Here is a 22,005-nt window from a genome sequence, read left to right as displayed (position 1 = left end):
GCGGTGTATCACCCCAGAGATACCTTGGCTTGCTGGAGATTGCAGCTGGGCACTGTACAAGTCCAGGCTTGTTAGGAACCCTGTTTACCTCAGGAGGAATAGCTTCAGGTGATGGCGAAGAGAAAAAGGAGATGGATTCTGCTGGAGGGTTTAATGTCCAGAGGTTTATTCCATGGTTACAGAGGTCTGAACATGAGCAACTGCTCCAACAGAATATCGGCCGCATGGTCTGATCACCTTTTTAGCTCAGGTTTAGGGGGAGGGGAGGTACAGGTGAGCCACCAACCAGGTGAGAGGGGCAGGGTCTCAGGGGAAGATGACACCCAGACAGGCCAATGACCTCTGGGCATAGGGGCATCCTTGGAACTTGACCAACCACACGACGCCTTTCTGGAATGCTAAGTCTGAGTGACAGGACTCACTCAGCATGGGGGTAAGGGGGAAGGGAAAGAGTATAGGCACACCTGGGAAAGTGACCTGGAAGGCCAAAATGGGACATCACAGCACACCACCACAAAAGACTGTCCCCCTGGGGTACTCATTTCATTGGTAGGCATCACATGGGGGTCCTGGATAGATCTGCCTCTGTGCTCTCCCCTGCCCTTGAAATTTTCCACTCTTTATTTCTTTTTTTTTCCTTATTTTTCTCACTTTGAGCCAGTTCCCCTCACTCCTAGTTCCTGGATAAGCAGTCCTGGAGAGCACCTGAGCAGGGAATGGATTGGGGGGAGCCAGGGCAGGGGGAAAATGGGGAGCAGGATGGGAAGGGTGGGGAGGCTGTGGGGGAAGGAGGTGTTGGGCTGTGCCCCCTCAACCCTTTCACTTTCCTTTTCCTGAACAGGAAGTAAGAGGCTGTTTGTGCTGAGAGTCAGATGGGAAAGGGAGGGTTCTGTCCTGGGGAGGCACATCCAGAGGGGTCCTGTCCTGGGAGGAACCTGTGCCAGGGGGTGACACATCCTGGCATGGGGAGTCCTATCCAAGAGGGGGACGGTTCCAGAAATGTTCCTGCACATTCCTGGCTGGGTACCTGTTCCAGGGATTGGCACATCATGGGGACCTCTGTCAATGCAAGGGTGGGGCCCAGCCATGGCCCAGCTCCACTGCACAGGGATGGCCATTGCCCAGCCCTGCTCTGGCCAGCCCCAGGTGGCAGCCAGCACCTGAGGGTCCCCCCTGCCCCCTTGGCTTTGATTCTGGCAGCTCTAGATCTGCTGCAGAGGTGAGAATTCTGTGGGGGAAAAAGTCCTGCCTGTGGTTTGGTCAGCCCTGCAAGAAGCACAAAGCCCAAAGGGAGCCCAAGCAGTGTCTCTGTGAGGGCCTTTGATGGTTTTCAGAGCAGGGCTGGCTGGAAATCCCCTCTGCAATGGCAGCTGTGAGGGAACCAGTCTAGAAATGCATCAATTGATCATTTTGTGCCTTTACCCAAAGGACTGAGAAAACCATAAAACTTCTACAAATTTAACAACAATCTGCTCAACAACCTGACCTGGACCGTCTTTCTTGAGGGAAACTCCCAGAGAGAATGTTGGTGTCCTGCATGCGCACACCAGAAGAGAGGGAAAAGGGGCTGCTCATGAGTGGCTGGGAAACAGGGGTGTCACAGCAGGAGCAGGGAGTGCCCAGGCAGGGGAATTCAGGGCAGGCTGGAGTGGATTTACCAGGGAATCAGACCCTGAGGCACACAGGGGCATTTCCACAGATTCCTGTGTACTGTCCCAAGGATGGACAGTGCCTCCCTTTCTCCCTTCCTCCATGGGAATTCAGTCAAGTTTCAGGGTGGGAATGAGAAAAATGGGAAGAGTTCCTAAATGTGGGCCCAAGAAAAAGCTTCCTTTAAGGCTGGGTTACTGCCAAGCAGGCAGGGAACAATCCCATGGGGCTGTTGGACACTCAGGGAGATTCCACACTCTGTGTTATCCACAAGCAAACACTGCTGTGGGATGTACCAATGGGCTCCTAAAGGGAACAAGAAAGACTCATTTTTTTGGGATTTGTTTTTGTGTATATTGTGCTAGATTGGTCAGGAAAGTAATGGATTCTCTAAACCAGAGCATTTTATACCTTGTCAGTTTTATTTTTGCTGAGTTTGTTCTTTATTGGGAAAATAATGGTGAGGGAAACATTTTTGCTTTTATTCTATGGATGTGTAATTTTGTGTCAAGCAATTGGGCATCCAATGTTTCATGGGATGGCTGACTCAGGAAATGAGGGGACCTTACCCAGAGGTGTGTGGGGCAGGAACACAGAGACTCCCAGGGCAGCCCTGGGGTGCCCTAGTCTGGGGACTGTGCTGGGCTCTGGGTCATCCCAAAATTTGAGGCATCCCATGAAAGAGCTGTGACCCCTGTGCCCACCCAGCCATTGCCCATCCCTGGCACCCCCATTCTCCTGGGAACTCAACTTGGGACCCCCATTGCCTTGGTCTCTCCTCCCTGGACACCCCTATCCCAGGACTGCCATTCCCCACTACCACCATTGCCTTGATCCCATCCCATGGGCTGGTTCTTCCCCCACAACCCCTATTCCCTAAGGTCCTCTTTTTCCCCCTGCACTCCCAACCCTGGCACCCACCTGCCATGACCCCAAATCCCTGGGGACCATGTTCCCACAGCACCCCCATCCCTGAATGTCCCCAGGTATGGAGAACACAATTCCCCTGGACCACTATTCTCCTGGACACCAATCCTTGGTTCCCCTCAATCCCTGAGACCCCTACTCCTGGTTGCACCAACCCCAACCATGTCCCCTGACTATGCCAACCCATGTCCCCAGCCTGTACCCAGCTTGTGGACACCCTGCCCCCACCAAGGGCCACCGTCACGTGGGGACGGACGTGACCTTGCTTCCTTCCTTTTCATCTGAAGAGCTGCCAGCCAGGGGAGCGGTGGCCACAGCAGTGAGTGACAGCCAGTGCACATGGCTGGGGACACCGGGATGGCCGGGAAGGTGGCGTTGCTCCTGTGGGGTGAGTGCCTGGTGAACGGGTCTGACACCCCTGAGATGGGGAGGGGAGAGGGCACAGGGGGGCTGTGGGGTCCCCTGAAATCCCCAATGCCAGCAGAGCATGGAGACCAGTATGACCAGAGTTGTGGGGTGGCCGAAGAGCAACAGGAAGAGTGGAACCGAGATGTGAGGACAGGGAGAGGAGGATGGAGTTGTGAGGACAAGGATGGGGCAGAAGGAACCTTGGGGCTGGGGCAGCTGCGGGGACAGGGACTGGGACAGGCATGCAGGGGCAGGGACAAGGGGACAAATACCGTGTGTTTTTACCATGGGACAGGTGCCAATGGAATTGGACCATGGGCACAAGGCCATGGGTGTGTGGCTGTGGCACTGGTTGGGATAACGTTTGTGAGCATGGGGAACCCGTGCCTTAGTATGGGTTGGCTGCTGTGTCCCTGTCCTTGAGACATCTGTGCCACACCAGTGCCCCCACTGAGACCTTTCAGGGGCAGCCCCCATGGCCAGGTTCCCCATGCTGCTGTCTCTGCAGTGCCACCCCCACTGAGCCTTGTCCCTTCTCCCTTCCAGCCCAGACCCTTGGCCTTGCTGGTGAGTCCTCGGGGGAAGCCATGGTCCCATCCCACTGTCCCCAGCCCTGCACTGGCCCTGGCAGGCTGGTGTCCCCTGTCACCCACAGGCACTCAGAACACCAAGATCCTCGTGGAGCCCCCCTGGACACCACCTGTGCTGTGGGACCAGGTGACACTGACCTGCCATGGCTCAGGGACTGCCAGTGCCACCACCTGGAACAGGAACGGGAAGCGCTGGTGGGAACCAGGACTCGACCGCCTCACTGTCACCCTGAGTGGCACCTACACTTGTGACAGACCCGGCAGTGCGCTCAGCCCCCCTGTGAACATCTCAGATGGTGAGGGTGTTTGGGTGTCCCCAGCCTGGCACCCACGGGGACCCCGAGGGCCCTGGATGGGCACCACTCCATGGATCACCTCCTGGAGTTACCAGAGCCCGTCCCCTGCCCTGAGGACATTGCAGAGCTTCCCAGTGTGGGGAAAACCATGTGGGAACTGGGGTCCCCTGTGTGACCTAATGGGGGCGTCCCAGTGCCAAGAAGTGTGAGAGGACCCCTCTGTCCCCCAGACTGGCTGGTGCTGCAGGTGCCAGCACGGACACTGCTGGAGGGGGACACGGTGACACTGCGCTTCCGGGGCTGGCGAAACAACCCAATCACCTCAATGTCCTTCTATCATGAGGAGAAGGAACTGCGGGTGGTCTCCAATGGGACTGAGCTGTCCCTGTCCCCTCCGCAGCTGAACCACAGCGGCCGCTACCACTGCAAGGGCTGGGTGAATCCCTGGTGGTGGCAGGAGTCAGCACCAGTGACAGTGACAGTTCAGGGTGAGCACCCCACACCCCCCCCCCCGACACCCCCAGAGCCCCTCCTCAGGCACTCGGGATCATCAATCCCCCTCCCCTCTCCTGCCCTGAGCTCTTCCTGGTGCTGGAGGGTCCTCCCAACCCCTCTCAGTGGTCCCCGTCTTAATCTCAGCTGCCTCAGCACCCCCAGTCCCCTGCGGCCCTGAGCCCCCCTCCTGCACGTGTTCTATCAGGATGGGCAGGTGGTGGGAGGCCTGCGGGGGTCCCCGCAGCTGCTGGTGCCCACCGTGTGGGTCTCCCCCTCAGGGAATTACAGCTGCCAGGTGCGCTCCGAGGGTGGGGCTCTGTGGAAGAACATCAGCCGGCTCTACGTTGTGGTGTGCTGAGAGTGCAGGACTGGGCACAGAGAGCTCCGACAAGCCTCCTTGAGTGCCCTGCCTGGGCACCTCCATGTCCCCCAGACACCTTTACCAGGTCCTGCCATCACTCCTTGTGTCCCCTCGCTCCTCCATGGTGTGACGCCATCCCGGACATCCCCACCACACCCATCCCCCGTTCACTATTATCCCATTCCTGGCTGCCAGTCCCTCCTTGTGGCATCAGCCCTGTCTGTGTCCCTGCAGTGCCTGTGGACAATGCCATAGTAACACCTGGTGTCCTGGAGGTGACACTGCCGGAGACTGCAACACACAGGGACACAGGTAAGGTCACACAGGGTCACCAGGGTGTGCAGGACCCCTGGGGTGATGGGTGACCCTGATGTGTCCCCCTCTGTTCTTGCAGTGGCTGCAGGGGTCGGAGGGGCCCTTTTGTTCCTGCTCCTGTTCATAGGGGTCATTGTGTCATGGCACCGGTGGCACCGTGTGGGTAGGTGACAATGAGAGGACAGGGATCATGGAGAGAGGTGGGAAAGCCCCCAGAGAAGGGGGGCCAAAGGGCAGCACCCACAGCCCCTGACTGGGGCAGGGCTCAGCCCCCAGTGACCATGGCTCAGAGACCTGTGGAGCTGTTGGAGGGTCCTGCAGGGATATTGGGGATTCTATCAGGGGTCCCCCTCCCTGCTGGGCTCGGGGTTCTGGGGATTCAGGGTGTTGGTGTAAGTGGGGTGGGTTAGGGATACTGGGGGGGCATCAGGGATACTGGGGTGCCTGGGGAGAATTGTGTGTCTGGTGGTGGTTCAGCATTCCCAAGGGTGGATGGGAGCCCCTGGGTCTGCAAAGTCACCCCTCCAGTTTTCCTATGCAGATGCCAGGAAGCACCAGGAAAGGTGAGTGCAGCCTCCAGCCATGATACACCTTTTATCCAAACTCCCAGCACCTCCCATCCTTTTCCACACACCCCCTTATTCCCACAGGACCCACCCAGACCCCCTGGCACCCCCAGTGGGGGATCTTCAGGCGAGGTACACGGAGCTGCAAAGGCACCCATGGGAATGCAGCGACATCTATGACAATCTACACCAAAAGTTGTGATACTCTGGGAAGCGGGAGGCACTGGATGACACTGGGGGTGCTCCCTCCATGGCTCCTGTGGTTGCCCATCCTTCCAAGGGAGGTGGTCATGGCTCAGGGGGAGGCTACACAGGGCACCCTGTGCTCCCCATTTCCTCTCCCAGTACCCCCAAGGGCTCCTCCATCCCTTTGCTCGTACCTGCAGGGGCTCCCCAGCCCCATCCAAGTGCCCAAGTACCCTCAGGGACTGCCCCATTCTCTCCCCACAGTGCTTGCAGTACACACAGGACTTCCCCATTCCCCCTCCCACTAGCCCAGTCCCATCCCGCTATAAAATGGGGAATTGGGGAGGATTCTTGCTGAAAGGTTTCTTGGATGAAAATGAAGCACACACGTGGCAGTATTACATGAGAGAACTGTTTATTGAAAAAGGAGGGTAATGGTTCTTACCAGAGGGGGAGAGAAAGGAATAGAAAGGGAAAAGGATAGAGAGAGAAACAGAAGTCAGGGACAGCGTTACCAAAAGAAGCCTGGGTGCTCTGTGGCCATCAGCTGGGCAGATGGAGTGTGTGTGCTGCAAGCCAGGGTGAGCCCACATGGCTTTTGTGAGTGGCTGGGCATGATTTCCAAGGACGGCACCTGCGTGTCTCTGGCATGGGCGAGTGATGGCTGCAGGCTGGCTGCTGCGGGCTGGCTGCGGGCTGGTGCTGTGGCACTGGTGGCTCTAGGCTGGCTGCCGCGGGCTGGGGCTGTGGTGGGCAGGCGTAGCAGGCTCACTGCTGTGGGCAGCACGGGAAACGCGGCAGAGGCGGCGGGTGTGTGCAGGCAGCATCTGCTCCATTGGGGAGCAATGAAGGAACGTCCGGGATGAGCAGGAATGAGCTGCCTCGGGGAAGCAGCAAAGCAGGGAAGAACAGATGCGGATAGGGAAGAAGGAACACCGGGAGGAAAAGGCGGTGGGTGGGGAGTGTCTGTGATATTTTTGCCGGATGACTGGGAGGAATGGTGCATCTGACTTCATCTTTTCAGAAGGCTAATTAAGTACTTTATTATACCATATTAGTCTATATTATATTCCATTACATCTAAACTGAATCTGCCAAGCACTCAGCTGCACTCCACTGCGCACAATCTCATGACTCAGCCCACAGTTTCCACACACACACACCTGGATTCAATTGGTCAGTGAATCAAAACACTCACACCACAATCCAATTACCAATTCCCTTCAGGTAAACAATCTTCCACAATGCATTCCCTGTGTGAAAAACACAGGCACAGAAAATGAGATGAGAATTTATTGGAGTAGTCTTTGCTTCTCTCACTGCTTCTCCCAGGTTCAGAGAATGTGCATCCCACAGGGAAAGAGGGCCAAACTGACCCTCTGTGCAAGCCTTTGATCCCTGCAAGAAACCCAAAGCAAAACGCTCCTGTTGTGTCACAGTTTGCTGCTTTTATTTGCAAAGGCTCCTCCCACAGCCTAATTTTCTGGGCATTTTTTCATAGATATTTTTTCTCGGGCATCTGTCCCACTAGCCAGTGGGGGTCACTCATAGCCTGACCAGCTTTCTCTCCCCTGATTGTCTGTTGTGTGAAGCCTTGCCAGGGACAGGGTTCCCAGCACATGTACAACCCACAGAGTCATTTTTCACCTCAGATGTAGCATACGTTGAGACATAAATCAAAATCAGATTTGATCCTCTTAACCCCAGTGTGCCTAGTGGCTCTGCAATCCCCCTCCCAGTGCTCCCAATGAGACGGCTTACTGGTGCCCATCCCAGTTCCAAGGGGGCACAGGACCTGGTTCCCTGCTCCTGGGACAAAAATGCAGCTCTTTGGTTAAATTGGCAGAAATGGTGTTTCTTTGTTCAGCTCTGTCAAGGAAGCTGAACAAGGGGGGAACCTCCCTTGGAATGGAAAATACCACCCCCTTCTCTCTGAACTATTATAATTTTGAAATTATAGGGCTTTTCGGTAAAGATGTGGGAACAGGAATAACAGTTCTTTACTGGCATATATTGACAGAAACAAGTTAATGGAAGTTGACTTTTACTGGATATTATATGAATTGATATTACATTATTGATTATACTGTTGATTAAATACTGCAATGTTGTTCAGATAGTGAAAAGTATTGTGGAGTGGCTGATGTTGTTGTTGTGGCCATCCAAGGGTGGGGCCCAGCCATGGCCCAGCCCCACTGCACAGGGATGGCCATTGCCCAGCCCTGCTCTGGCCAGCCCCAGGTGGCAGCCAGCACCTGAGGGTCCCCCCTGCCCCCTTGGCTTTCATTCTGGCAGCTTAAGAGCTGCTGCGAAGGTGAGGATTCTGTGGGGGAAAAAGGCCTGCCTGTGGTTTGCCCAGCCCTGCAAGAAGCACAAAACCCTAAGAGAGGCCAAGCAGTGGCTCTGTGAGGGCCTTTGGTGGTTTTCAGAGCAGGGCTGGCTGGAAATCCTCCCCTGCAGGGGCAGCTGTGCAAGAAACCAGTCCACAAATGCAGCAATTGATAATTTTGTCCCCTGCAGCAAGGGTCTGAGATAGCCCCAAAAGCCTTGCATATCCCGCAACAATCTGCTCAACAACCTGGCCGGGTCCCTGCTCCTTCCTGCCTCAAACCTGCAGCCCTTTAGCATGGCCTGGGAAGAATGTTTGGATTCTGGCCGTGGCTGCCAGACAAGAGGGAAAAGTGTGGAAATATGCATCTGTGGCTCTGTCTGCAGCTGTGGTGGGGCTGTGGGGAGTGATCCTGTGTGGATTCCAGGTTTCCCCAAAGCTGCTCCATCCATGCTCTCCTCACCTGAGCGAGAGGCTGAGTGTGTGCAGGAATTGTGGTGCAAAGCTACCACAGGTGCTGCTGTGGACCCGAGATGAGCCTGAGATCAGGCGCTGCCTTCCTTCCATTCAGGATCATGGAGAGCGGTCGCGGGTGCCTGTGCAGGGCGCGTGCCTGGCCCCGGGACACTGCTACGCTGCCAGTGGGTACTGCGATCCAACCTGCTGCCTTGGCGGCTTCTGCCCGCTGCCGGTGGTGGTGCCGGGAGCGATTGGTGCCCGTGAGTTTGCAAAAGGAGCGATTTCCCCTCCTGCCTCCCGTCCGAGGCCGCCATGGCCCCTGAGGGGATGGAGCTGGACCGGGGCGCCCCCTGCTGGCCGGGAGTGCTCCCTGCAGCGCCCCCTGCTGGCCGCGGTTATAACTGCCACGAAAACCAACAGCGCTGAGCGGGAGGGAAAGTTCTGGGTTTTTGTTGTTTGTTCTGTTCTGGTTTATCAATTTCCCAGGAAAGAGCTGGTATTCCTTTTCCTTCACTTTGGCCGGGAAGCTAGAACATATTTGAAATAAAAAAAAGTTTCTGAGATGGGTTTCTTTCCATTCCAGGAATTTTTCCCAGTTTCCTTGGTCGATATTTCTCATTTAAATGAGTTGCCAAATACTGGGTTCCAGCGTGGAGGTGACAGTTGCCCCATGAGCAGATAGGGTCAGGGACTTGGCTACCTCATGCTCTGCCTTTTAAGCCAGTTGTGTCACCAAGGGTCCTCTCCCCAGCTGGCACTTCTGGTCACCTGGCTACTCAGGAGCTTGCTTTTTCAAAGTGTCACACTTTCCCCAGTGTGCCATGGCTGACAGATGATGGACAGACGGGGCCCTGTCTCATCGAAAGCAAGGTCTGACCGACCCCTGCCACACACAGCTGTTCCAAAATGTCTCCAGACTTCAAATTTTTCCTGTCTTTGACACCTCACCCTGTGCCATGGCCTGATCCCAAATGCCCTGGGCAAATTGGAGGGTCAGGAACATCCTCAGGGCTTTTGTGACATCCTGGTGTGGGGAACATGGCAGAGGAGGGGTTTGGGACAGGGGACAAGAGAATCCAGAGCCTCCTGAAGGCCACTTTTGCCATCAGATCAAGGAAGGTCCAGGGCTCTGCCAAATTCCTCTGGTGGAGGAAACGTGATGCAGGGGAAGTGTTCGGGGTTTGTTCTTTGTTGGTGGCTTTCCCTGGAAATCGTTCCTTGTGTGACCATTTGGACTCTGAACCTTGTTGCTGTTGCTGTTGGTTTTGTTCTTTCCTTACTGATTCAGGAATTGTCAGACTTTAGGGATCTTTGTGCCTCCATGGGAGCGGTAGCGAAAGAGGCAGCAGCCTGTGGTTTCTAGTGGCAGCGCAGAACTGGAGAATCCCATTCCTAAAGCCCCACAAAGCTGAAAAACACCATCTCTGCCAGTTTAACCAAAAAGCTGCATTTTGGACTAAATAAGAAGGAAATGGATCCTGTGTCCCCTGGCTATGGGAGGAGCCTGGGGAGCCATGGGTGTACTGGGAGCACTGGGACGGGGAAAGGGGAGCACTGGTTGCCCTGTGCAGCCCCCCCTGACTTGTGGCCATCACCCCAGGCAGGATGGGCCAACACGGGAGCCATGGGACAGGGAGTCCCAGTGTCCCATATTGTCACAGCAGGTTCCCATGGATGTCACTGGTGTCCTGCAGTCGCCCATGTGGTCCTGGCAGCTCTGTGTGGGTCACCTGGGGGTCCTTGGGGGGGACAGTAAGAGACACCTGGCTTGGGGTGACATCCATGGGTGACATGTTCGTGTCCCCACCCATCCCCCATACTCACTCCCTGCCCCCTAATGTCCAGCCCCTCCCTCAGCTGCAGGGGATAAGGGGGTTCGGGGGGCCCTGTGGGGATAAGGGGGGGTCTGAGAGGTGTCTGGGCAGGGGTTCAGGTAGAGTCATGGCTGGAACTCCCCACTCTCCTGTCCTGGGATTTCCTGAGAGCTGCAAGAAAAAGAGGATGGGGTGATCATGTGGTCCCCTGGGCCCCAACCCCACCTGGGACCTTTAAATGCCCACTGGAGCCCTGAGCCCCCACCAGACACTGATTTCTACTGGACTCCCAGGCCCCTGCACCCCAAAGCACCCCTGTGGAGCCCCAGAACACCTGCGCCACCCAGGTACTCGAACCCCCTCCCCAGGAACCCTGAACCCCTGAGCACCCCTCAAGCCTCAAGGAACCCCAAGAATGGAATGCAGGGAAGCCTCCAAACTGCTTCAAAATCCCTGAGGAGCTCTTAACATCCCTGCACAACTCTGCAACACCTCCCTAAAAGCCCCCAGGAGATCCCAGTGTCACCCCAATATTCCTCAAGGCCCTTCCTGGGACAGCCCAGGACCCTCCAAAAGACCCCCAAGCAAAGGTCACTGGGGGCTCAGCTTCCTCCAGCTCAGGGGCTTTGGGTGATGCCCCAATGGACCCCCCAGTGTGTAGGGCTTCCCCCCAGTTCCTGTAGGACCTTGTGCCCCCCCATTGTCACTCACCCCGGAGGTGCCACCAGTGACAGCCCCCGATGACAGCCAGGAGCAGGAGCAGGAACAGGAGGGTCCTGCCGACATTCACAGCCACTGCTGGGGACAGAGGGGACACATTGGGGTCATCCTGAACTGCAGGAGTCCTGAACACCCTGGTGACCCCATGTGAGCCCACCTGTGACCCAGGGTGAGCCAGGTGTCACCTCCAGGGCCAGCTCTGGGCTGAGTGCCCGGAACACGCGGTGCCCGTCCTGTCCCAGCTGGTTGGTGGCCACGCACTGGTAGGTGCCCGAATGTCCCACATCGATGTCCCTGAGCTCCAGGAGGGGACCCCGGGCCACCTCCTGCCCATTGTGCAGCCAGGTGAAGGTGACAGGGGCTGAGCCCACCTGCACTGAGCAGCGCAGGGTCACGTTGTCACCTGCACACACCTGGTGTGGCAGCATGCCAGGGGTGATGGTGGCATTGTCCACGGGCACTGCAGGGACAGAGACAGGGCTGGCACCTGGCGAGGTGGGATGGGGCGCTGTGGGTGAGGTCATCCCCAGCCCGAGGGTCCCACTCACCAAGGACGGTGACATTCAGGGGGTCACTCTCAACAACGCTGTTCCCGTCACTGACCCGGCACTGGTACTGGCCGCTGTCATTGTCCCCAACGTGGCGCAGCTCCAGGCGGGGGCCGGTGCCCACCAGTGTTCCCGAGCCCTCCCGGTGCCAGTAGAAGGACAGGGGACCTGTCCCTATGGCCACCGCACAGCTCAGCACCAGGCTGTCCCCGAGTGCCACCTGTCCCCCAGGGGGCTGCGCTGACAGGGACACCGCCGAGGGTGGGACCCCTGCTGGAGAGTGGGACACCAGGGGACAGTGAGGGACCCGGGGGTGTCAAGGAGGGGCAGAGGAATTCCAGTGAGGGAGAGGGGTGCAGAGATTGGGGGAGGGGGGCTTAGAAAGGAACCCCGAGGGATGATAAGGGGGTCAGGGAGGGAACACCTGGAGAGGGAGGTGGGCAACACCAGGAATGGTACGGGGGCCATGGGAGGGGATGGTGAGACTTGGGCAATGTGCAGAGACCTCAGAGAGGGGTGGAGGGGCCCAGGGATGGGGGAGGGGACCCAACAAAGATGGAGGGAAACACAAGCCAGGAATGGGGGGACCTTAGGAGAGGCCCGGGGCAGCGATGAAAGGACACAGAAAATGCACCAGGGAAGGATGAGGGTACCCATGTACAGGCTGGGGGTCCCGAGGAGAGACCCGAGAAAGGATGGGGGGGGCAGGGAGGGATCTGGAAAAGGTTGGGTGCCCCAGAGCAGGCGTTAGGGAGGGCTGGAGGGTGCCAGGCAGTGTGGGGGACCCGAGGCATCTGGGGGGGCTCCCCGTGCCCATCCCCACACTCACTGCACACCGTGATGCGGAGCAGGTTGCTGCTCTTCTGCACTGACCCCTCCTGGGAGCGCACCTCACAGCCATAATTCCCCGAGTGGGAGACCCTCACAGCGGGCACCAGCAGCTGCGGAGACCCCTGTGGGCCCCCCACCACCTGCCCATCTTGGTAGAACACGTGCAGGAGGGGGGCTCGGGGCCGCAGGGGGCTGGGGGTGCTGAGGCATCTGAGATCCAGGGGGGACCCCTCAGTGAGCTCACGGGGACCCTCCAGCACTGGGACTGAGAAGAGCTCTGGGAAGGAGAGGAGAGGTGAGGACTGTGAGTCTGAGAGCACTGGGAAGTGGCTTTGGGGTTGTCAAGATATTGGAGTTCCAGCCGTGTGGGTGCTCACCTTGCACTGTCACTGTCACTGCTGCTGACCATGACTGCCAGAACCCCACCACGCCCTCACATCTGTAGCGGCCGCTGTGGTGCAGCTGCAGAGGTGAAAGGGACAGCTTGGTCCCCTTGAGGGACCCCCTGATTTCCTTCTCATCCCGGTAAAATCGCATCCTGGTGAGATGGTTGTCCTGCCGGCACCGGCAGCGCAGTGTCAAGGTGTCCCCCTCCAGCAGTGCCCGCGCTGGCACCTGCAGCACCAGTGGGTCTGTGGGACAGGAAGGTCACATCTCACTGATGAGACTGGTCTGGGGTGGGTGCCCATAGCACCGGGGACGTGTGGGTGCCCTGGGGTGCTCTGGGGAGCACTGGGATGTCCCTGTGTGCAGGGCACTGGCTCTTGTCACACGAGGGGTGTGAGCCCACCTAGGGAATGGAGCCCACCCTTACCACTCTGGGGCCCCCATGATCATTAAAGGTCTCCCCTCACCATCTAAGACTGTCACGGGGGGGCTGCGCCCAGTGCCGGGTCTGTCACATGTGTAGGTGCCACTCTCAGTGACACTGAGGCGGTCCTGTCCCTCCTGCCACCAACGCTGACTGTCCTTGTACCAGGTGGTGGCACCGGCAGTCCCCAAGCCCTGGCAGGTCAGTGTCACCTGGCTCCACAGCACTGCTGGCCTCCAGGGAGGCTCCACCAGGAGCTGGGTGGTCTGGGCACCTGTGGGTGACAGGGGACATCAGCCTGCCAGGACCAGTGTGGGGCTGTGGACAGCAGGGTGGGGACATGGCATCCCCTGAGGACTCACCAGCAAGGCCGAGGGTCTGGGCTGGAAGGGAGAAGGGACAGGGCTCAGTGGGGGTGTCACCATGGGGACAGCGGCACATGGGTTACAGGGTGTGGTGGCTGTCCCCAAAGTGTCCCCGTGGGGACAGATGCTCTTGTGGGAAAGTGTTTGGGTGGTCCCCAGAAGTCTGGACAGGCAGGGGGACACGTCTGTGTCACAGCCACCCGTGCACCACATCCATGCGGCACAGACACCCTGGGAACAGGGACGCCGAGGCCACCCAGGGCTGAGGCAGAACATGGGGACACTGAGAAGACCCCGGGCATGAGGACACCATGGACACAGCCCATGCTGGCCCAGGTCACCCTCACCAGCTCATGATCCCATCCCCGTGATCCCATCCCCATGGCCACATCCTCACCATTCTTGTCCCGGCATCCCAGTACCCTTGTCCCTATCCCTGAAGCTGCCTGAGCCCAAAGGTGCCAGTCCCCACATTCCTGTCCCCACATCCCCATCCCCCAATTCCTGCCCTGTCTTCCTGTCCCGAAAGCCACTCTACATCCCCAGTCACACCCAGTTCCACTGTGGGTAACATTGACTGGCTCTTCTGGCATTGGGGACCTCAGGGGACCCCACAGCCCCCCTGTGCCCCCTCCCCTCCCCATCCCCAGGGTGTCAGGCCTGTGCCTGGGGCACTCACCCCACAGGAGCAGCGCCACCTTCCCAGCCATCCCGGTGTCCCCAGCCATGTGCACTGGCTGTCACTCGCTGCTGTGGCCACCGCTCCCCTGGGTGGCGGCTCTTTGGATGAAGGGGAAGGAAGCGAGGTCACATCTCGACCTCGTGCGTAGGTGGCCCTTTGTGGGGGCAGGGTGGGGACAGGCTGGGGACAGGCGGGGGACATGGGTGGGTGGGACAAAATGTGTCATGGGGTTCCCAGGAGTTGGGAATTTGGTGGTTTTGGGGAGGCAGGAATGGGGTCACTGGTAAATGGGGTCCTGAGGAGGGGGGATATCCAGCAATGGGGGTGCCACTGGAATGGGCGTCTCCATACCTGGGGGGACTAAGGGATGGGAGTCCCGGGGGAATTTGGGCTCCAAGGATTTGAGTTCATGGGATGGGAGAATGGTGGGTGCTAGGAAGATTTCAGGGGATGGAATGAACGGGAAGGGGTTCCTTGGGAATGTGGTGCTGGGCCATGGCGATCCCAGGGAATGTCAGTGTTGGGATGGGGGCTGCAGAGAGAGTGGGACATAAGGAATGGAGGTCCCATGTTTCCATTCCTGGGGGAATGGGGGTGCCAGGGATAGGCAGTGGCTGCGTGAGCCCATGGGTTGCAGCTCCTTCCCTGGGTGCTTCAGATTTTGGGGTGACCCAGAGCCAGCACCAACCCCACATGATGCCGGTGTCCAGGGTGTCACCCCAGACAGATTCTGAGCTGCTCTGGGTCTGTGTCCGCCAGCCCCCTGTGATTTTTCCCTCTCTTTATTCCATTTCCATCATTTTGCCCCTCAATTTCACAAGCCCCCAGTTCGTGCCTTGATGGTCCTTGGGGGCACCTGGAGCAGGGAACAGGCTGGGGGAAGCCCAGGGTGGGGAAAGCCCAGGGTGGGGGAAGCCCAGGGTGGGGGAAGCCCAGGGGTGAGGGGTCTTCAGGGAGGGCTGGGGAGGCTGTGGGGGATGGGGGAGTGCAGCTTTTACCCCCCAACACTTTCACTTTCTGTCTCCTGCAGAAGAAGGAAAAGGCCATTTGACACCTTTCTCACATGGGGGGGAGGGTTCTGTCCTTAGGGGGCACATCCAGGGGGCTCCTGTCCCGGGGGGATCCTGTCCCAGGGGGGACACATGCTGGGGAAGAGGGTCCTGTCCTGGAGCTTGGCAGCTTCAGAGGGGTCCAGACTTCTACATTCTTGCTTATCCCCTGCTGGATCTGAGCCAGCAAGAGCAGCTGGGGAATGGAACCCTGAGACGGAAGGAGGTCCCAAACTCCTGCTCCTTGAAGCCAGTGGCCATCCAAGGGTGGGGCCCAGCCATGGCCCAGCCCCACTGCACAGGGATGGCCATTGCCCAGCCCTGCTCTGCCCAGCCCCAGGTGGCAGCCAGCACCTGAGGGTCCCCATTGTCCCTTTTGTTTTGATTCTGGCAGCTTTAGAGCTGCTGCAGAGGTGAGAATTCTGTGGGGGGAAAGGCCTGTCTGTGGTTTGCTCAACCCTGCAAGAAGCACCAACGCCAAAGGGAGCCCAAGCAGTGTCTCTGTGAGGGCCTTTGATGGTTTTCAGAGCAGGGCTGGCTGGAAACTGCCCCTGCAGGGGCAGCTGTGGGGGAACCAGTCTGGAAATGCAGCAATTGATCATTTTGTGCCTTTGCCCAAGGGACTGAGAGAGTCCCATAACTACTGCAAAGGCAACAACAATTGGGCTCCTTTTGTGTTATTGTGCTGCTTTAAGGGGTGAGGAAACCACAGGCAGGGCCTTTTCCACCCACAGAATTCTCACCTCTGCAGCAGCTCTAAAGCTGCCAGAATCAAAGCCAAGGGGGCAGGGGGGACCCTCAGGTTCTGGCTGCCCCCTGGGGCTGGCCAGAGCAGGGCTGGGCAATGACCATCCCTGTGCAGTGCGGCTGGGCCATGGCTGGGCCCCAGCCTTGCATTGACAGGGGTCCCCAGGATGTGCCACCCCTGGGACAGGCACCCGGCCAGGAATGTGCAGGGACATTTCTGGAACAGCAACCCCTTGGGACACGACCCTCCCATGCCAGGATGTTCCAGCCCCTGGGACAGGATCTCCCCAGGACAGGACACTCCTGGATGTGCCCCCCAGGACAGAAACTCCCCCGTTTCCCATCAGACTCTCAGCACAAACGGCCTCTTCCTTCTTGTCCAGGAAAAATAAAGTGTAGAGAGGGCACAGCCCAATACCTCCATCCCCAAAATCTCCCCCTCCCTCCCCGAAGCCCCTGCTCCACATTTTCCCTCTCCCCTGGGTGCCCCCAACCCCTTCCTTGCTCAGGTGCTCCCCGAGATTGCTGAGCCAGGAACCGGGGGCGAGGGGACATGGCACAAAAGTGAAGAAAAAAAGGAAAAAAGAGAAATAAAGAGAGGAAAATTCAAAGGCAGGGGAGGGCGCAGAAGCAGAGGTACCCAAGACCCCCATGTGATGCCTGCTCAGAAAAGGAGTACCCCAGGAGGGGCAGTGCTTGGCCTTCGGTCACCCCAAAATCTGAGGGATTCAGGGAAGGAGCTGAGACCCCTGTGCCCATCCAGAAACTGCTCATCCCTGGCAGCCCCCATTGTCCTGGATACCAACCATGGGCGCCCCATTCCTTAAGTCCCACCGTGCCGGGGACCCCCATCCCAGTACTGACATTCCCCAGGATCTCCATGGCCCAGCACCCCATTTCCAAGGAACCATCTCCACTTCTTTCCATTCCCCAAAATCCTCTTTCCTCCAGGACCTTGATTCTCCCTGGATCCCCATTCCCACGGAACTCCCATTCCCCCAAAGTCCCCGTCCCATGGCCCCAAATCCCTGGAGCCCACGTTCCCCCAGGACTCCCATCCCTGAGTCCCCCCAGCCCTGGGCACCCCCATTCTCTTGGCCCCGCCATCCCCAGTGATTCCCCCTCCTCAGGACCTCCATTCTCCAGGACACCCATCACCACGTCCTCAAACCCATCAAGCCCCCCACTCCTGGGAACCCATATCGCACCTTGCCCCACCCAGCCTTGTCCCCATCCTGTCCCCAGCTTGGGGCCACCCTTCCCCCACCAAGGGCCACCTACACGTGGGGACGGACATGACCTCGCTTCCTTCCCCTTCATCCGAAGAGCCGCCAGCCAGGGGAGCGGTGGCCACAGCAGCGAGTGACAGCCAGTGCACATGGCTGGGGACACCGGGATGGCCGGAAGGGTGGCGCTGCTCCTGTGGGGTGAGTGCCCTGGGAATGGGCCTGACACTCTGGGGATGGGGAGGGGAGGGGGCACAAGGGAGCTGTGGGGTCTCCTGAGGTCCCCAATGCCAGCAGGGCACAGAGCCCAGTGTGACCAGAGTTGTGGGGCGGCTTTGGGGACAGGAACACAGAACAGGAACAAAGAACTCAGATGTGGGGACAGCGGGATGGAATGTGGGGACGAGGATGTGGCAGAAGGAACCTTGGGGCTTGAGCAGCTGTGGGGACAGGGACACAAAGATGTCGGGACAGGGACAACAGGACCGGTACCATGTGCTTGGGCCATGAGTCCAGGTGCCATTGGAACGCAACGATGGGCACAGGGCCATGGGGATGTGGGGATGGGGCTGGCAGGGGTAACCTGTGCCAGCGTGGGGCCCCATGCATGAGCATGGCTTGACTGCTGTGTCCCTGTCCTTGAGACATCTGTGCCACACCAGTGCCCCCACACAGACTGTTTGGCAACAGCCCCTAAACCCCATGCCCCTGTGCCTCTCTCCCTGCAGTGCCATCCCCACCCAGCCCTGTCCCTTCTCCCTTCCAGCCCAGACCCTTGGCCTCACTGGTGAGTCCTCGGGGGATGCCATGTCCCCACCCCGCTCTGCCGAGCCCCACACTGGCCCAGGCAGGCTGATGTCCCGTCACCCGCAGGTGGCCAGACCACCCAGCTTGTCGTGGACCCCCCCTGGAGGCCGGCGGTGCTGTGGGACAGGGTGACACTGACCTGCCAGGGCTCAGGGACTGCTGGTGCCACCATCTGGTACAAGGATGGGCAGTAGTGGGGGCAGGAAAGGCGCGATCACTTCACTGTCACTGAGATTGGCATCTACACGTGTGAAGGACCCGGCACCGGGCTCAGTTCTCCCATGAGAGTCTCAGACGGTGAGGGGGATTTGGGTGTCCCAAGCCTGGCACCCAGGGGTAGTCTGAGGGCTCGGCGTGGTCTGTGCTCCATGGGTCACCTGCTGTGTGACCAGAGCCCATCCCCTGCTCTTGGGAAATCCCAGAGCATCCCAGTGTAGAGGGACCCCCATGTTGGAACTGGGGACCCCTGGTGCTCTGGGTGTGACAGGACCCCTCTATCCCCCAGACCCGCTGGTGCTGCAGGTGCCGGCGTGGGCGCTGCTGGAGAGGGACACACTGATACTACGCTGCCGGGGCCGGTGGAACAACACGGTCACCTCGGTGTCCTTCTACCACGAAGGGAAGAAGCTGAGGGGACTCCGTGATAGTATAAAGCTGTCCCTGTCCCCCCTGCAGCTGAGCCAAAGCGGCAAGTACAGCTGCAGGGGCTGGGTGGGATTCTGGGGGCAGCAGGAGTCACCGCAGGTGACAGTGACAGTACAAGGTGAGCATCCCAGAGCATCCCAGTGTGGGGGAACCCGTGTTGGAATTGGGGACCCCTTTTACACTGGGTGTGACCCAATGGGAGGATCCCCATGCAAACGGGACCCTGTTGTGACAGGACCCCCCTGTCCTGCAGCCCGGTTAGAGTTGTGGGTGTCAGCACGGGAGCTGCTGGAGGGGGACACGGTGACACTGCGCTGTCAGCGCTGGCGGGACTATCCTGTCACCAAGGTGCGATTCTTCCATGGAGACAAGGAGGTGGAGGGGTCCCGTAGTGGGACCGAGCTGTTGTTGTCCCTTCTGCAGCTGCACCGCAGTGGAAACTACAGCTGCAGGGGCTTGGTGGATTCCGAAATGTCATCGTGGGCACAGTCGGCACCAGTGACAGTGACAGTGCATGGTGAGAACCCCCATGGCTGGAACTCCAACCTCCTGACGCCCCCAAAGCCACTTCCCAGCACACTCAGAGTCACAGTCCTCACCTTCCCTCTCCTACCCAGAGCTCTTCTCAGTGCCGGTGCTGGAGGGTCCCCTCGAGCCCATTGTGGGGTCCCCCCTGACTCTCAGCTGCCTCAGCACCCCCAGCCTCCTGCGGCCCCGAGCCCCCCTCCTGCACGTGTTCTACCAAGATGGGCAGGTGGTGGGGGGCCCTCAGGGGTCTCCACAGCTGCTGGTGCCCACCGTGGGGGTCTCCCACTCAGGGAATTATAGCTGCCAGGTGCACTCTGAGGGGGGGGCCGTGCGAAAGAGCAGCGCCTGGATCCACATCACAGTGCGCAGTGAGTGTGGGGATGGGCACAGGAAGCCCCCAGAGACGCCCTGAGTGCCTTGGTTGGAGACCTCCAGGTCTCCCTGACACCTTTCTTGGGTCCCGCCACCTCTCTCCTGTGCCCTTCACCCCTCCCTGATGTGACCCCATCCCCAACATCCCCCATCCCCTTGTCCCTATCCCCCCATACCAGGTGCCAGCCCCTCCCTGTGGCCTCAGCCCTGTCTTTGTCCCTGCAGTGCCTGTGGCCAATGCCACCATCACCACCGGTCACCTGTCACACCAGATACATGCAGGTGACAACGTGACCCTGCACTGCTTGGTGCAGGTGGGCTCAGCCCCTGTCACCTTCACCTGGCTGCACAACGGGCAGGATGTGGCCTGGGGTCCCCTCCTGGAGCTCAGGGACATCGATGTGGGACATTCAGGCACCTACCAGTGTGTGGCCACCAACCAGCTGGGACAGGACAGGCACCACGTGTTCCAGGCCTTCAGCCCTGAGCTGGCCCTGGAGGTGACACCTGGCTCACCCTGGGTAACAGGTGGGTTCACACAGGGTCACCAGGGAGTGCAGGACCCCTGGGGTGATGGGTGATCCTGATGTGTCCCCCTCTGTTTCTTGCAGTGGCCGCAGGGGTCGGTGGGGCTCTTTTGTTCCTGCTCCCGCTCGTGGCTGTCATTGTGACCTGGCACCGGAGGCACCGTGTGGGTGGGTGACAATGGGGGGACAGGGGGTCCCAGGGAGCAGTAGCAGCCCCCAGAGTTGGGGAGCGATAGGGAAGCACTCACAGCCTAAAAATTGTGACCTTGTCTGGGCATCCTGTAGAGTATGGTTAGGTGCTGGAGAGTCCTGCATGGATGTTGGGGTTTTTTCAGGGACCCTAAGGATGATGGGTTTTCCTGTCCCTGAACAGCCTCGCGTTCTTGAGGCTGACTTGGGTGGGGGTTTGGAGAGGTCCATGATTTCTGGGAGGCTTTGGAGATGATTGCGGGTCCCATGGGAGTTCAGGAATCCTGAGAGGGTTCAGGGTCCTGGGACCCCACAGACACCTGTCCACTCCTTCCTTTGAAGCTGCCAGGAAGAACCAAGAAAGGTGAGTGGGGAGCTCAAACAACAGTCTTCCATTTTACCCCAATCCCCAAGACTCTCATTCCCTCCCCCACATTCCATTTATTCCCTCAGGGCCCCCCTGGATCCCCTGGCCCCCCCAGAGGAGGGGGAGGTGCTGTACACCCATGTCGTGGTCACCAAGAGAGCAGGGGGTGAGTACAGGGGGGACACACACGGAGGGACACGTCACCCACGAGTGTCACCCCACCCATATCCCACAGCCCGTGTCTCTCGCAGCGTCCCCCCGTGCCACCACCCTCCAGGATCCCCAGGTGACCTACACAGAGCTGCAGAGACCCCAGGGGCCACCGCTGGAACCCAGTGACATCTACGGGAATGTGCTGTGACACTGAGGGGGAACTGGGGGGCACTGAGGGTCCCCACCCATGGGCACCCACTCGTGTCTGTGCTGCCACCAAAACTGCCCCTCTCCCTCCTTGTGGAAGCACAAGGATCCCAAAGGGCTGAGAGAAGAACAATTTCCTGAAACAGAAACAAGAGAGAATAAAACCAACACCAACAGCAACAAGGTTCCGAGTCCAAGTGGTCACACAAGGAATGATTTCCAGGGAAAGCCACAACAAGGAACAAACCCCAGATATTTCCCTCAGCATGGCCTGGACCTTCCTTGCTCTGAGGGCCAAAGTGGCCTTTAGGAGGGTCTGGATTCTCTTGTTCCCTGTCCCAAACCCCTCCTCTGCCATGTTCCCCTACACGATGATGCCACAAAGGTCCTGCGGGGGTTGCGGAGCCTTGCCCTTTTCCCAGGGCAGTCGGGATCAGGCCATGGCACAGGGTGGGCTGCCAGAGACAAGAAAAGTTTGATGTCTGAAGACATTTTGGAACAGCTGTGTGTGGCAGGGGTGGGTCAGGCTTTACTTTCGGTGAGACAGGGCCCTGTCCGTCCATCAGTCTGTCAGCCATGACACACTGGGGACAGTGTGACGCTCTGCCAAAGCCAGCCCCTGAGTGGCCGTGTGACCAAAAGTGCCACCTGTGGAGAGGGCTCTTGGTGGCCCAACTGGCTTAAAAGGCAGAGTGTGAGGTGACCAAGTCCCTGACCCTGTCTTCTCTTGAGGGGTCGGACCTGGAACTCAGGTTTTGGCAACTCGTTTAAATGAGAAATATCTACCAAGGAAAGTGGGAACGTTCCTGGAATGGATAGAACACCCATCTCTAAA

At 58.8% G+C, this 22,005-nt stretch overlaps 1 protein-coding gene and 1 long non-coding RNA gene across 2 annotated transcripts in view; one reads left to right on the top strand and one right to left on the bottom strand.

The window, feature by feature from the left end:
* LOC134429289 (Fc receptor-like protein 3) overlaps positions 1-22,005 on the bottom strand; it is a gene marked incomplete at its 5' end in the record, with an annotated part of 79,840 nt that overhangs the window by 12,135 nt on the left and 45,700 nt on the right. The window contains 4 exon segments of the mRNA XM_063176419.1: positions 4,826-4,841; positions 11,281-11,576; positions 11,665-11,934; positions 12,494-12,772. Coding sequence (XP_063032489.1) covers positions 4,826-4,841; positions 11,281-11,576; positions 11,665-11,934; positions 12,494-12,772 — 861 coding nt within the window.
* On the top strand, positions 20,692-21,305 carry LOC134429138 (uncharacterized). The gene is made up of 3 exons (XR_010030528.1): positions 20,692-20,807; positions 20,897-20,976; positions 21,062-21,305. It is a non-coding gene; the product is annotated as an uncharacterized LOC134429138 (long non-coding RNA).

Source organism: Melospiza melodia, chromosome 25, assembly GCF_035770615.1.
Source record: "Melospiza melodia melodia isolate bMelMel2 chromosome 25, bMelMel2.pri, whole genome shotgun sequence".
NCBI classification, from domain to species: Eukaryota; Metazoa; Chordata; class Aves; order Passeriformes; family Passerellidae; genus Melospiza; species Melospiza melodia.
Note: the sequence above shows the minus strand (reverse complement) of the source record. Positions and strands in the feature narration are given on the sequence as shown.